Source organism: Pristis pectinata, chromosome 2 (assembly GCF_009764475.1).
Source record: "Pristis pectinata isolate sPriPec2 chromosome 2, sPriPec2.1.pri, whole genome shotgun sequence".
NCBI lineage: Eukaryota > Metazoa > Chordata > Chondrichthyes > Rhinopristiformes > Pristidae > Pristis > Pristis pectinata.
This window is the reverse complement of record NC_067406.1, coordinates 98330246-98344308: the sequence shown is the minus strand read 5'-3', so window position 1 is coordinate 98344308 and position 14063 is coordinate 98330246. Positions and strand designations below refer to the sequence as shown.

Genomic DNA, 14063 nt, shown 5'->3' with positions numbered 1-14063 from the left:
GCACTGGAGGCCAGGACTGAATACAGGTAACTGAAGCTGTGAGAAAACTGCAGCGCAACTGGGCCACCCTGTGTTGATGGGGTAAGTTGAAGAAGCTATTGAAGAGGCTAATGTAGATTATAATCGCCAGCGTGGATCTGCTGAGCTCTGTTTCTGTATAAAATTAAAATGAGACATTGCAGACTATAATCAAAGACAGATTATCTTAAAATATTCACTTCTGTCTTTTGGAGATAACTAAATATCAGTGATTGTGTACCGGAGTTCATGAGGTAATATGATGGAAAGCAAGAGAATGCAGAATTGAAACCAACAATTGAGCTATTTCATACAACAGCATTGATTGCCTCTCTCACATTGTGGGGAGATGTTATAGTGACCCCCCCCACCCCCCTCAAAACAGGAGCTAAAAAAGATACACTGGCAAACAAAAAGTACAAAACTGCAGATGGTAGCAATCTGAAATAAAGACAGACTCCAAAGGTCAGGTAGCACTTGTGGAGAGAGAAACAGAATTAATGATTCAGCCCAATAACCTTTCAGCAGAACTGGAAACAGTTAGAAAATAACTGTTTTAAGTTCCAGAGAAAGGGGAAGGATGGAGAGAATAAAGAGAAATTGAATGATGCAAATAATTGTGGTGCTGGTTGTGTGGTTGTTGAAGGCTGTTAATCACAATTGGTGTAGAGCGGAAAACCAAGGAAGAGAAAAGAAAACCAACAAATAGAACACGGTACTTCCTGGATATTTAAAATAAGAAAGCTGCCAATATCTATGGAGCGGGAAACAATGAATTAAACAGAAATGGCCAGGGATAAAAAGGGAGAAAACTGCAGATTTTGCAAATCTGAAATAAAAAAAAATAGAACATGCTGGAAACACTCAGCAGCCTAGGCAACTTCTGTGGCAAGATAAATAGAGTTAATGTTTCAAGTCAAAGACCCTTCATCAACCAGGTCACAGATTCACAACTGTTTGTGTTTTTCTTCAATCCCCCAGTTCTCCCTCTGTTTACACCCCCTTGGTCCAGATAGAGAGCTGGCATTAACAAATCGTCACTGCCCTCTCAGCTGACAATAATCTGCTTCATCCATTTTCTCTTGGCCTTCACCCTATCACAAGTATTTCCTTTGTTCCTGTCAGCCTTATGTTTCTGCTGTAGCGACTCACCATCCGTGCAAGCAAACCGGCTCGGAGGTCGGGTCGCGTGTCGTCAGAGCGGCAAGGCCCAAGATGGCGCTGGGCCCTCGTCTTCCCCGAACGACGGGGAGGACCCACGCGCGGGAAAAGTTTGATGACATAGCTCATACGTCATTTCTGTTTTTGGTGGGCAGGAACCGTTCCTCTTTAAAAGGCCCGCGCAAGGCGGGCAAATAAATCAGTTTTTGTTCTGCAACTCATCGACTAGTGTCTTACTTTCACATCGCGGTAGCAGCCGCTATATTGGTGACCCCGACGGTCCAAATGGATTTTGGACCCACACAATAGACGACAACGCAGCAGCCAACGCAGTGGCACTCAAGCTGCCCACCTTTTGGACGCTTCGGCCCCGCGTCTGGTTCGACCAGGCCGAAGCACAATTCCAACTTCGGCAGATCACCTCCGACTCCACACGGTACTACCACGTGGTCAGCTCCCTGGACCGGGAGACAGCCGCCCAGTTCGGAGACTTCATCCAGTCTCCTCCGGAGGAAGGCAAGTACCCGGCTTTCAAAGACCTTCTTATTCGGAACTTTGGCCTCTCCCGTCCTGAGTGTGCCGCCAGCCTGCTTCATCTTGATGGCCTGGGGGACAGATCCCCATCAGCCCTAATGAACGAGATGCTGGCCTTGGCTGAGGGACACAAGCACTGCCTGATGTTCGAACAGGCCTTCCTCGAACAACTACCCGACGACATTCACCTGCTGTTGGCCGACGCCGATTTCAGCAACCCACATGAGGTAGCCGCCTGGGCGGATGTCCTGTGGAAGGCCAAATGCGAGAGCGGGTCGTCCGTCGGCCAAATCGCCAGGCCACGAGCCCAACGCCTACCTAAACCAGTCCCAGCAACCGAGCAACCACACCCCAGAAACACAGATGACGGCACTGGCGACCAGCTGTGTTTCTACCATCAGGGGTGGGGCGCGGAGGCCCGTCGATGCCACCCACCCTGCAAGTTTCAGGGAAACGCCAGGGCCAGCCACCACTGATGGCTACGGCGGCTGGCCGCCAACACAGCCTCCTATTTGTTTGGGACAAGCAGTCCGGGCGTCGTTTCCTCATCAATACTGGAGCAGACGTCAGTGTATTGCCCCCGACCAACTGCAACACTTGTAGCAGGCAACAGGGTCCCGCACTCAAAGCCTCAAACGGCAAAATGATACGAACTTTCAATTACAATTTGGCGACAGCCATTTTACCTGGAACTTTACCCTTGCCGCCGTCGCCCAGCCACTCCTGGGAGCTGATTTCCTTCGAGCCCACAGCCTGTTAGTGGACCTGTGAGGGAAGCAGCTAGTGCACTCCAGAACTTTCCAAACCCACTCCCTGGGAGAAGCCAGCCTACCAGCCCCACGCCTGGACTCCGTTTCCCTGTCTGGCAACGAGTTCACCAAGCTCCTAGCCGAGTTCCCATCGGTTCTGGCACCTCAGTTCACAAATTTGATGCCCAAACACGGGGTGCAGCATCACATCATTACCACAGGGCCACCCCTTCATGCCCGAGCACGACAACTACCACCACACAAGCACCGCCTGGCAAAGGAAGAGTTCCGCAGCATGGAGGAGCTGGGGATCGTTTGCAGGTCAGACAGCCCCATGGCCTCCCCCCCTGCACATGGTCCCCAAAGCCACCGGCAGGTGGAGGCTCTGCAGCGACTACCGCAGGCTGAATGACGCCACCACCCCAGACCGTACCCCGTCCCTCACATCCAGGACTTTGCGGCGAACCTACAAGGGGCCCACATCTTCTCCAAGGTGGACCTTGTCCGGGGATACCACCAAATCCTGGTCCACCCTGACGACATCCCCAAAACTGCGCTCATCACTCCATTCGGCCTCTTCGAATTCCTTCGAATGCCGTTCGGCCTTAAGAACGCCGCGCAAACCTTCCAGCAGCTGATGGATGTGGTAGGCCACGACCTGGACTTCGTGTTCATTTATTTAGATGACACACTAATCGCCAGCCGTGACCGCCAAGGACACCTTTCCCACCTCCGCCAACTGTACTCCCGTCTCAGTGATTTCGGCCTCACTATCAACCCAGCCAAGTGCCAGTTTGGACTCGACTCTATCGATTTCCTCGGCCACAGAATCACCAGTGAAGGAGCAACACCCCTACCCGCCAAGGTAGACGCTATCCGCCATTTTGCCCGTCCCAACACGGTCAAAGGCCTGCAAGAATTCCTGGGGATGGTCAACATCAGTTCATCCCTGCAGCAGCCCGTATCATGTGCCCTTTGTTTTCGCTGATGTCTGGCAAGGACATCGCCTGGAACGACAAGGCTGCGGCTGCCTTCGTTAAAGCCAAGGACGCCCTGGCAGACGCTGCGATGCTGGTACACCCTAGGACAGACGTCCCAACCGCCCTTACGGTGGACGCATCCAACACCGCGGTCGGTGGGGTACTGGAACAACTAATTGAAGGCCGTTGGCAACCCTTGGCATTTTTCAGCAGGCACCTTAGACCACCCGAACTGAAATACAGCGCTTTTGATTGGGAACTTCTAGCGCTGTACCTGGTGGTCCAGCATTTCCGGTACTTTTTAGAAGGCAGGCCTTTCACCGCTTTCACTGACCATAAGTCTTTATCTTTCGCCTTCTCCAAGGTCTCCGATCCCTGGTCAACTCATCAGCAGCGACACTTGTCCTACATTTCCAAATTCACAACGGATATCCAACATGTCTCCGGGAAGGACAATGTCATTGCTGACGTGCTTTCCAGACTGACCATCCACAGCCTGTCCCTGGGTGTAGACTACGCAGCCCTGGCTGACACACAGCAAGCCGACGACGTGCTGCCTAGCTACAGAACCGCAGTCTCAGGCCTGCAGCTCCAAGATTTCTTAGTCAGTCCAGGTCACAACAGGTCAGCCCCACCCTATAGTTCCTGCAGCCTGGCGGAAACGCGTTTTCAACTCGGTACACAGGTTGCCAGCAAGTTCATTTGGCACGGCCTGCGCAAACAGGTCAGTGAGTGGGCCAGGACTTGTCCGCACTGCCAGACATCAAAAATCCAACGACACACCAAGGTCCCACCACAGCAGCTTGAGTCTACCCGTAGAAGGTTCGACCACATCCACGTCGAGTTTCAAGAGGAGCCTGGTGCCTCCTTACCATCGTGGACGGGTTCACGAGGTGGCCAGAGGCAACCCCTCCATCCGACATCACAACTGATTCCTGCACCCAGGCGCTGCTCACAACTTGGATCTCACGTTTTGGTGTTCCGGCCCACATCACTTCAGACAGGGGTGCCCAGTTTACCTCCAGCCTATGGTCTGCATTAGCGAACATGCTAGGGACGCAGCTGCACACCACCACGGCCTACCACCCTCAATCAAACGGGTTGGTAGAACGTTTCCACCGCCATCTGAAATCAGCCCTGATATCCCACCTGAAAGGTCCTAACTGGGTCAATAAACTGCCTTGGGTCCTGCTCGGCATATGCACTGCCCCCAAGGAAGATCTCCACGCTTTGTCTGCTGAACTCGTGTACGGTGTGCCCCTGGTTGTCCCAGGGGAGTTCATACCCGCCCTTTGGGGGCAAGAGGATCAACGCATGGAAGTCCTGGAAAGACTGCGTGAGAGGCTCGGCAGCTTGGCACCTGATTCCCACTTCGTGGCATGGTCAAGCCCTATCCTGTGAGCCCAAGGAACTACAAGACTGTAAGTTCGTTTTCATTTGCAGAGGCACACCCTGGGCAGCGTTGCAACGACCATACGAGGGGCCGTTCCGGGTCATCAGGAATAATGGATCCACCTTTATTTTGGACATTGGGGGCAAGGAAGAAGTCTTCACAATGGACCACCTTGAACTGGCCCATTTAGATCTACAACAACCGGTTGAGGTCCCAATACCGCGATGCAGAGGCTGACCTCCTAAGCAACGGCTAGCACAGCCCGCGAACCTTGGGGACCATATCACTGGTTCTGGGGGGGGTGGTTGTGTAGCGACTCACCGTCCGAGCAAGCGAACCGGCTCGGCAGTCGGGTCGCGTGTCGTCGGAGCGGCGAGGCCCAAGATGGCGCTGGGCCTTCGTCTTCCCCGAGTGACGGGGAGAACCCATGCGCGGGAAAAGTTTGATGACGTAGTGCATACGTCATTTCCATTTTCGGTGGGCAGGAACCATTCCACTAAAAAGGCCCACGCAAGGCGGGAAAATAAATCAGTTTTGTTCTGCAACTCGACTAGTGTCTTACTTTCGCATCGCAGTAGCAGCCGCTACACTGCAATGAAAACATGCCTGGTTTCTAAATGTTCCCATTTTCATAAAGGGTCATCAACTTGAAACATTAACTTTGTTTCTCTCTGCACAGGTGCAGCCTGACCTCTCCTGAATATTTCTAGCATTTTTTTTTACTTTAAATTTACAGCAACTGCAGTTCATTTTGATTTTCAGCTACTTTTCTTCAATTACCTTTCTTCCAGGAATGCCCATCTTGGAGAAGCTGTGCTCCTCTCTCTATGTGCTTTCCGTCTGTTTCCTTTACCTCCACCCTCAATAGTTTGTTTCCCTTTTCAATTAAGTGCTGACCAAAAGATTGGGAAATACAAGATCCTATTGGAAACCAAAACAGTAGCCTGAGCATTAAAGCCACAGGAATTTGTATAGTTCTGAATGAAAGCTATGCATCTGTTTTCACGGAAGAACACAATTCACTGGCAGAAGGAGTGGTGCACACAGATAAGCATTTGAAGGATGTAACCTGCAAGACCCCAACCAAAGCTGGGAAATGGGAGTAATCTACAAAATCGAGTTTATTGTCATATGCACAAGTCGATGTATGCACAGGTGCAATGAAAAACTTATTTGCAGCAGCATCACAAGCACATAGCGTCATATAAGCAGCATTCACAAGAAAAACATAAATTAAACAAATAATGCACAACTTTTACAAGAAAGAACACAATTAGAGCAAAAATATCAAAGTCCATTTTAGTGCAAAGCACTCATAGTGTTGCTAATCTGTAGTGATTCGGGTTTTGCCGGTTTGTTCACGAACCGAATGGTTGAAGGGAAGTAGCTTTTCTTGAACCTGGTGACGTGGAACTTCAGGCTTTTGTACCTCCTGCCCAATGGTAGCTGCGAAAAGGTGGCATGTCCTGAATTGTGGGGATCTTTGATGATGGATGTTGCCTTCTTGAGGCAGCGCCTCCCATGGATACTACCAATGATGGGGAGGGATGTGCCCGTGATGTATTGGGCAGAGTCCACTACTCTCTGTAGCTTCTTACATTCCTGGGCATTTGAATGGGATAATTGTGTTGAATGCTGAGCTGTAGTCTATGAACAGCAGTCTGATGTGCGAGTTCCAAGGTCCAGAGCAGAATGAAGAGCCAGAGAAATTGCTGTTGACCTGTTGTGGCAGTTGGCAAATTGGAGTGGCTCCAGGTCATCTCTGAGACAGGAGTTGAATGGTGCCTTAACCAACCTTGGAAGCACTTCATTATAAGCGCTACCAGACCATAGTCATTGAGGCAGGACATTCAGTCCTGACTTCCAATGCTGTCTGTGTGGAGTTAGCACATTCCCCCTGTGACCACTCGGATTTCCTCCGGCTCTGCTTTCCTCCTAGGTCAACAGCTGCACAGGGTGATAGGTTAGATGGCCACTGTAAATCGTCCCTAGGATGTAGGTGAGCGGTGGAATCTAGGAGTGTTGATGAAAATGGGGAGCGGGAAATATACGACCATTGTAAATGGGTGGTTGATGGTCGGCGCGGACTCAGTGGGCCGAAGGGCCTGCCTATGTGCTATTTCTCGCTGTGATTCGCTGTAAGTTTCTGGAACTCATTTGCGCAGAGTTATATATAGCTTCTGTATGTTGACTGTCCAGCCATCTTGCCCATAAGTTGCGTTCACTTCTTAGGTGGGGCCGTCTGAGCCCCCGCAGTCAGGGAGGAAGCCTCAAAGCACAAATAGACTTAATGTCTGCGCTCACAATGAGCGCAAACCTCAGTGTCCACAATTTTGAATGCAATCTTTCTTCTAAAGAAAAGGTACATTAACACTTCTCCGTTAGCCAACGGAATCAGCGACCTTTCCCCAACTTTCCTTTACAGTGAGTCTTACCCAGAGTAAAGCCTCGTTTCTTGGCTGTGAGCATTTCAATCAAATACCGGTCTGCTACCAGTGGACCGATACATGCGTAGAGCGAACCAGCCAGAGAGCGGACTCGTTGTCGGTCACCGGTGCACTGGTGACTAATCCGGGAGCATTACCCAGTCACGAATGAGAGCAGCGGATACAATTCCCTCTGTATTTTGGAATGCGATGGAGGCGAGTGGTTCTCAATGTGGCAAATCCTAGCATATTACTCCTACCTACCACTTCTTTTCACGCGAAAATTGAAATAATAATTTTGAACACGATGTTACGCATTTATTCGTATTACTGGAAACCTAACTCAAAGTACGGAGCCGTTAGAGAGGGGCATCGTGCGTTCTCTAGTGCCGGAGCTCTCAATAGATTCAACACAAATATTTCACAAGCGGCGAACAGTTGGATAAGCATTCCTGACTGCACCTGCGGAATCGGAATTGTAGCCGTAAGTCCAGAACTCTTATATGCACTGCTTGACTTTGGCTGCGTTTTATCCCTTCCCCTTCCTTGCAGAATCATACATAGCACTCTATACATGAGATATATTCAGGACATGTGACAATTGGAAATGTCGCTGTTTGGTTATCTGCTTGTCAGCCCGGCGGCTCCCTGTGGCGCTCTCTAGTCGACGAGGAGACAGCTGCAGAGGACTTCGTTTAATATTAGCAACCTGTGGCAAACACCGCATCAGCCATGAATGAGACCGGCACTAGCTGAGCGCGGTTTGTTCCTACAGATGTGGCTGGATCGTTCAGTGAACTCTACGCCTGTCCGGTTTGAGGGCGTCCAGAAACCACCGAGGAAGAGTCGAAACTACAAAGATAGTCTACTATTGGGAATCCAGTCTCTTTCAAAGCATTAACACTTCTTCCGTTGATCGGGAACCTTTCCCTTAAAGGAATTTCAATTATTTGAATTAAACGACGATTCTTTCTCTGGCACGACTTTGGATTTTAACTCCGCAAAAGCATTTTAGTTGTGAGTGAATCTATTTTTAGAGACACTGCAATCAAGTGAATCGGTGCCCATTTGGGGAGCTTTTCCCGTCTTGTCCCCTTTCCCACGTCCCAGGAAGAACATCTCCCGAGGGATGCGGAAAACGAGCGATTTCCAATGTTTGATTCGCCTCCACGGGGATGAGACGTAGGCCGCCGGTGAGATGCGCAAATCTTGCGAGCCGCTGTGTTTGCGCGGGTGTAGACTCTCCCCCAAGACCTGGGACTGAAACCACCCCGGCAAGATTGTAACGAGTGTTTGGCACCCGCGCTCTCTCCGGCGTGGAAACACGCTCAAATCTCACGCGGGGCTGGGTGAGGGAAGAAAGCAAAACGGAGCTCCCCTCCGGTGAGAGTGGCCGCCGGTGGGATGCGAGTGTGAGCAACCTGCAGTCCAACAGCTGAGCTTTGGGTTGAGCTGGGACCGTCGGGCATGGGCGGTCGGATCTAGCAGCCGGAATGATGTCGAACAGGACCCTAAATGAAGTCACAAGCGCCAAGAGTGAGCTGCTGGCTCGCGTCCTCACTGGGCTCCTACTCTCCTTGTTGATCCTTTTCACCCTGTTCGGCAACGCGCTGGTGTGTGCCGCCGTGGTCCGCTTTCGCCACCTCCGCACTAAGGTTACCAATATCTTCATCGTCTCGCTGGCGCTCTCCGACCTGCTGGTGGCCGTGCTGGTGATGCCCTGGAAAGCGGTGACAGAGGTGGCCGCTTACTGGCCGTTCGGGGGCAGCTTCTGCAACGTGTGGGTGGCCTCGGACATCATGTGCTCGACAGCGTCCATCCTGAACCTGTGTGTGATCAGCGTGGACAGGTACTGGGCAATCTCCAGCCCGTTCCGTTACCAGCGCAAGATGACCCACCGGGCCGCGCTGGTGATGATCGCCGTGACCTGGGCTCTCTCGCTGCTCATCTCCTTCATCCCGGTGCAGCTCCGTTGGCACAGCAGCCCGACCCAGGTGTCTGCGGAGCCCAACAACACCCAGAGCTGCGACTCCAGTCTGAACAGGACCTACGCTATCTCCTCCTCCCTGGTCAGCTTCTACATCCCCGTGGCCATCATGCTGGTCACTTACACGCGGATCTACAGGATCGCTCAGCTGCAGATCCGGCGGATCGCCTCGTTGGAGAGAGCGGCCGAGCACGCCCAGAGCTGCCGCCGGGACAAGCGGGACGCCCGGCAGCAGGTACAGGTTCAGCACCACAGCGCGCTGAAGAGCTCCTTCAGGAAAGAGACCAAGGTGCTGAAGACCCTCTCCATCATCATGGGTGTTTTCGTTTGCTGCTGGCTGCCCTTCTTCATCCTGAACTGCATGGTCCCTTTCTGCGACCGGCGCTCCCCATCCACCGTCTCCGGGCTGCCGTGTGTCAGTGAGACCACCTTTGACATCTTCGTGTGGTTCGGCTGGGCCAACTCCACTCTCAACCCGGTGGTCTACGCTTTCAACGCCGAGTTCCGCAAAGCTTTCTCCAGCCTGCTGGGCTGCCAAGACTTCTGCTCTAGCAACCAAGTGGAGACGGTGAACATCAGCAACGAGCTGGTGTCCTACAACCAGGACACGGCCTTCCACAAGGAGATGGTCACCGCCTATGTCACCATGATTCCCAATGTAATGGACTGCATGGAGGACAACCAGATCTTTGACAGGATGTCCCAGATCTTGGCCACCAACGAGGTAGCCACGGATTCCGTTTCTGAGGTGGAGGGCGACGCAGACTTGTCTTTAGATAAAATCACGCCTTTTACCCCGAATGGTTTGCACTAATAATATCGAGGCATCCGGGTTCCTCTGCCCATCCGCCCCTCCCAGCACATACTGCCACCCAGAGACTGAGTCAGAAACCAGACAGCACCAGAACACAGCAGGGCAGTGCTGATTTTGAGTGTGGACTCTTCAATGAGCAGGTTCCAGTCATAGGTGGATTGTAACTTGTGGGGAAACAGAAATAAAAACACCAGCGGGAAACCTAAACAAGTGACAACTTTCTCATGCCGGGAGGTTGAAAAATAAACTGCGCTTCACGAATTGTTTCCACCAATTAACAGCGTCTTTTGCAACTCCGGGCAATTTGAGTAATCTGCCCCATGGGCATTTGCTACCAGGCTTTCATTGTGCCGTCTGTTTTCGTGGTGATCTACATTTTACCCAGAGTCATTCCTTTGTACCGAGCTGGACGAATTTTGGTCAGTGTACCCACGTATATGACAACGGCGCACGGCTCTATCCATCCATGCTCCCTTTCCTATACCATTGCTCAAGATAAAGGCAAATTTGAAACATGTGCCCCTTCAGCTGCTGATAACTAAATGCCACTGTCTCTTACAGGAGGAATGGTGCCCCATGGATTATCTGTGTCTGTCTTAGTGACTGCAGATACCTTTGGACATTGTTTAAGATGATGATTCAGTTTGTAAGAATAATATTTTTTATTAAATTGAAATCTTCACAACTTTATTCCAATAAAGTACTATTTATTGCCAAACTTGACATCATATGCTTGATGACTGGGATTGATTCCTTACCTAAATGAGGATATATTTACTCCAGAGGGAGTTTTGCCAGACTGGTTCCTGGGATGGTGGGTCTGTCACATGAGGAGATATTCAGTAGGGTTGACCTCTGTTCACCAGCTATTAGAACTGCTGCTTCACAGTTCCAGTGAAACAGGTTCAATCCTGATCTCTGATGTTGCTCTGCATGTTCCTGCTGTGGCCATGTTAACAGTATGATTTTAGAAAAATGACAGATGACCTCATTGAGACATACAAAATTCTTAAGTAGCTCAACAGGTTAGGTGTGGAGAGGATGTTTTCTCTGGCCAAGGAGTCTAGAACAAGTGGCCATGGTCTCAAAATATTGATAGTCCTCTTAGGATTGAAACAAGGAGAAATTTCTTCACTCAGATGGTGGTTAACCTTTGGGATTCTCTAACCTGGAGGGCTGTGGAGGATCATTCATTGACTGCAGCCGAGCCTGAGATTAATAAATTTCCACATATAAAGGGAATCAAGCAGTACGGGTATAGGGCAGGAAAATATTGTTGAGGTAATGATCAGTCAAGGCTTCGTTTAACAGCAGAATGGGGGCTGAGTTATTTTCTCTGCTCTGTCTTCTTTTGTTCTTATGATATAGCCTGTCCCTTGTGCTCAGCCCTTCTGCAGTCCCAGTAGTGACACTAACCTACTGGGACCTCATGGGTTAAGATGAGCTGTAGAAGTGGCTGCCTTGGATGTCCTCCAATGTGATGGTTTTTTGATATTCACAGGTGTCGAAGGCCTTTTCAACTCTCTAAGTATCTTTGGTAAGACACATAAAAGCAGACAAAACAGATTTAAAGAATAAATACAATTAAAATATTTTATAAATTATAAAATAAAAATTGTATGTAAATATATTTTACCAATATAAATTAATTGCAGGCATTCATATTACTTTAATTGAAGAATTTAAAAACATAACCACATCCCTTCATTTACGTTTTCCATGCTGGTCAATGAAGTCACACCATGTTTGCCAACCATGTCTAGTGTAACTGACTGAATACAAGGTGTAACTGGTCCCTCAGGTCATTAAGACAGTACTAAGTGCAGCAGTGGAGGGGAAGGTCTGTTGTGTAGAAGTCAGGTCATGGTGATCCGGATAATATGTTGTTAGCTGGCATTTTTTTCTTGATCTGCAGGTTGGAGAGGAGGATGAATTGGATCATTGTGTGATGGGAGGGGCACAGTGGGATTTTCTAAGGTTCAGAACACTGTTTTACATATGTGTTAGAAACTGTCTTCCTTTTTTTTTAATACGCACAATGTTTAGCACTACCATGAGACGTGTGCAGGTCTGGTCGCCTAGCTATAGAAAGGATGTCATTAAGCTGGAAAGGGTGCAGAAAAGATTCTATTGTAAATTACCACTCATCTATACATTGATACAAGTGGCAAAAATGATTAAACAGGAGTTGATTGAGCATGTGTGAGGGAGGATACGTTGTGGAGGGAATAAAGGAGTGAGGAGAGGGGTAATAAAACTGATGGGATTGCTCCGCCAGGAACTGCATGGACCAAATAGGCAAACAGCCTCCTTCCATGGTCAGTTAAGTTAAGCATTTTGTAGACCTAAATATTCTTCTGGATAAAATGTGTTGTTTCTGTGCTGTGACATTCTGTATGATTGTACATGAAAGACAGAACCAATTAAAACCCAAAATACCAGAAATACTCGATGGGTCCGGCAGTATGTGTGGAGAGTTGATATTTCAGCTTGATAACCTCTCTTCAGAATTTGCAGAAGCTAGATTTGGGTAAGGAGTTTTAAGAAAGTGTGGATACACAGAAAGAGGGATGAGGAGGAAAGAATAAAAGGAAAGTCTGTAATAGGTAACTGGACAATCCAGTCCTTGCTGATTGTAGAAATGGAATCCTCCCCACATTTTTGCCCCTTTGGAATTTTGACAGAATTTACAACAGATGATTATGATCCCTTAACCAAACAGCTTTATTAAGGTTGTGCATCATATAATACTCCCACTGCTAATACAATTCACCATTTTGCTTTCAAATCATCTGAACTATTTTCCTTTCACCATTCAACCTAGCTGATGATTGCTGTGTATGAACATTCCACGGGTCGTCTGTCTGAATTAATCTTACTTTCTCGTGTTGACTGACTGCAGCTTGCCTGCCTCCACCCATACCATAGAACCATAGAACCATACAGCACAATACAGGCCCTTCGGCCCACCATGTTGTGCCGAGCTTCAAACCACTCTAAAGAATATCTAACCCCTTTCTCCCACATATCCCTCTATCTTAAATTCCTCCATATGCTTATCTAACAATCTCTTGAGCTTGACCAACGTATCAGCCTCCACCACTACCCCAGGCAGCGCATTCCATGCACCAACCACTCTCTGGGTGATAAACCTCCCTCTGACGTCTCCCTTGAACTTCCCCCCCATTACCTTAAAGCCATGTCCTCTTGTTTTGACCATTGGTGCCCTGGGAAAGAGGCCCTACCTGTCCACTCTATCTATTCCTCTTAATATTTTGTATACCTCTATCATGTCTCCCCTCATCCTCCTTCTCTCAAATGAGTAAAGCCCTAGCTCCTTTAGTTCCTCCTCATAATCCATACTTTCTAATCCAGGCAGCATCCTGGTAAATCTCCTCTGCACCCTCTCTAACGCCTCCACATCCTTCCTATAATGAGGTGGCCAGAACTGGACACAGTGCTCTAAGTGTGGTCTAACCAGAGTTTTATAAAGCTGCATCATTACTTTGCAGCTATTAAACTCGATCCCATGACTTATGAAAGCAAACATCCCATAAGCTTTCTTAACTACCCTATCCACCTGTGTGGCAACTTTCAGTGATCCCTCTGCTCCTCTACACTGCCCAGAATCCTGCCATTTACCTTGTATTCCGCCTTGGAGTTTGTCCTTCCAAAATGTACCACTTCACACTTCTCTGGATTGAACTCCATCTGCCACTTCTCAGCCCAGCTCTGCATCCTATCAATATCCTTCTGTAAGCTTGAATAACGCTCCACACTATCCACAACACCACCGATCTTTGTGTCATCTGCAAACTTGCTAACCCACCCTTCTATCCCCTCATCTAAGTCATTAGTAAATATCACAAGAAGTAGAGGTCCCAGAACCGATCCTTGTGGGACACCACTAGTCACAGCCCTCCAATCTCAATGCACTCCCTCCACCACAACCCTCTGCTATCTACAGGCAAGCCAATTCTGAATCCACACGGCCAAGCCTC

General features: G+C 49.2%; 1 protein-coding gene across 2 annotated transcripts; it reads left to right on the top strand.

The window, feature by feature from the left end:
- The first annotated feature begins 5683 nt into the window (after window positions 1-5683).
- drd5a (dopamine receptor D5a) lies at window positions 5684-10062 on the top strand. Of its 2 annotated transcripts, XM_052044155.1 has the most exons (2): window positions 5684-5706; window positions 8790-10062. In XM_052044155.1, the coding sequence occupies exon 2, from the start codon at window positions 8977-8979 to the stop codon at window positions 10060-10062; it is 1086 nt and encodes a 361-aa protein (XP_051900115.1). In that variant the 5' UTR covers window positions 5684-5706; window positions 8790-8976. The 2 variants fall into 2 exon arrangements, with proteins under 2 accessions (XP_051900115.1, XP_051900106.1); XM_052044146.1 differs by lacking the exon at window positions 5684-5706 and having other exon boundaries at window positions 8755-10062.
- Window positions 10063-14063: the final 4001 nt, after the last annotated feature.

Coding starts and splice junctions, on each gene's coding strand:
- drd5a (XM_052044146.1), top strand. CDS start 8,755: ATGATGTCGAACAGGACCCTAAATGAAGTCACAAGCGCCAAGAGTGAG.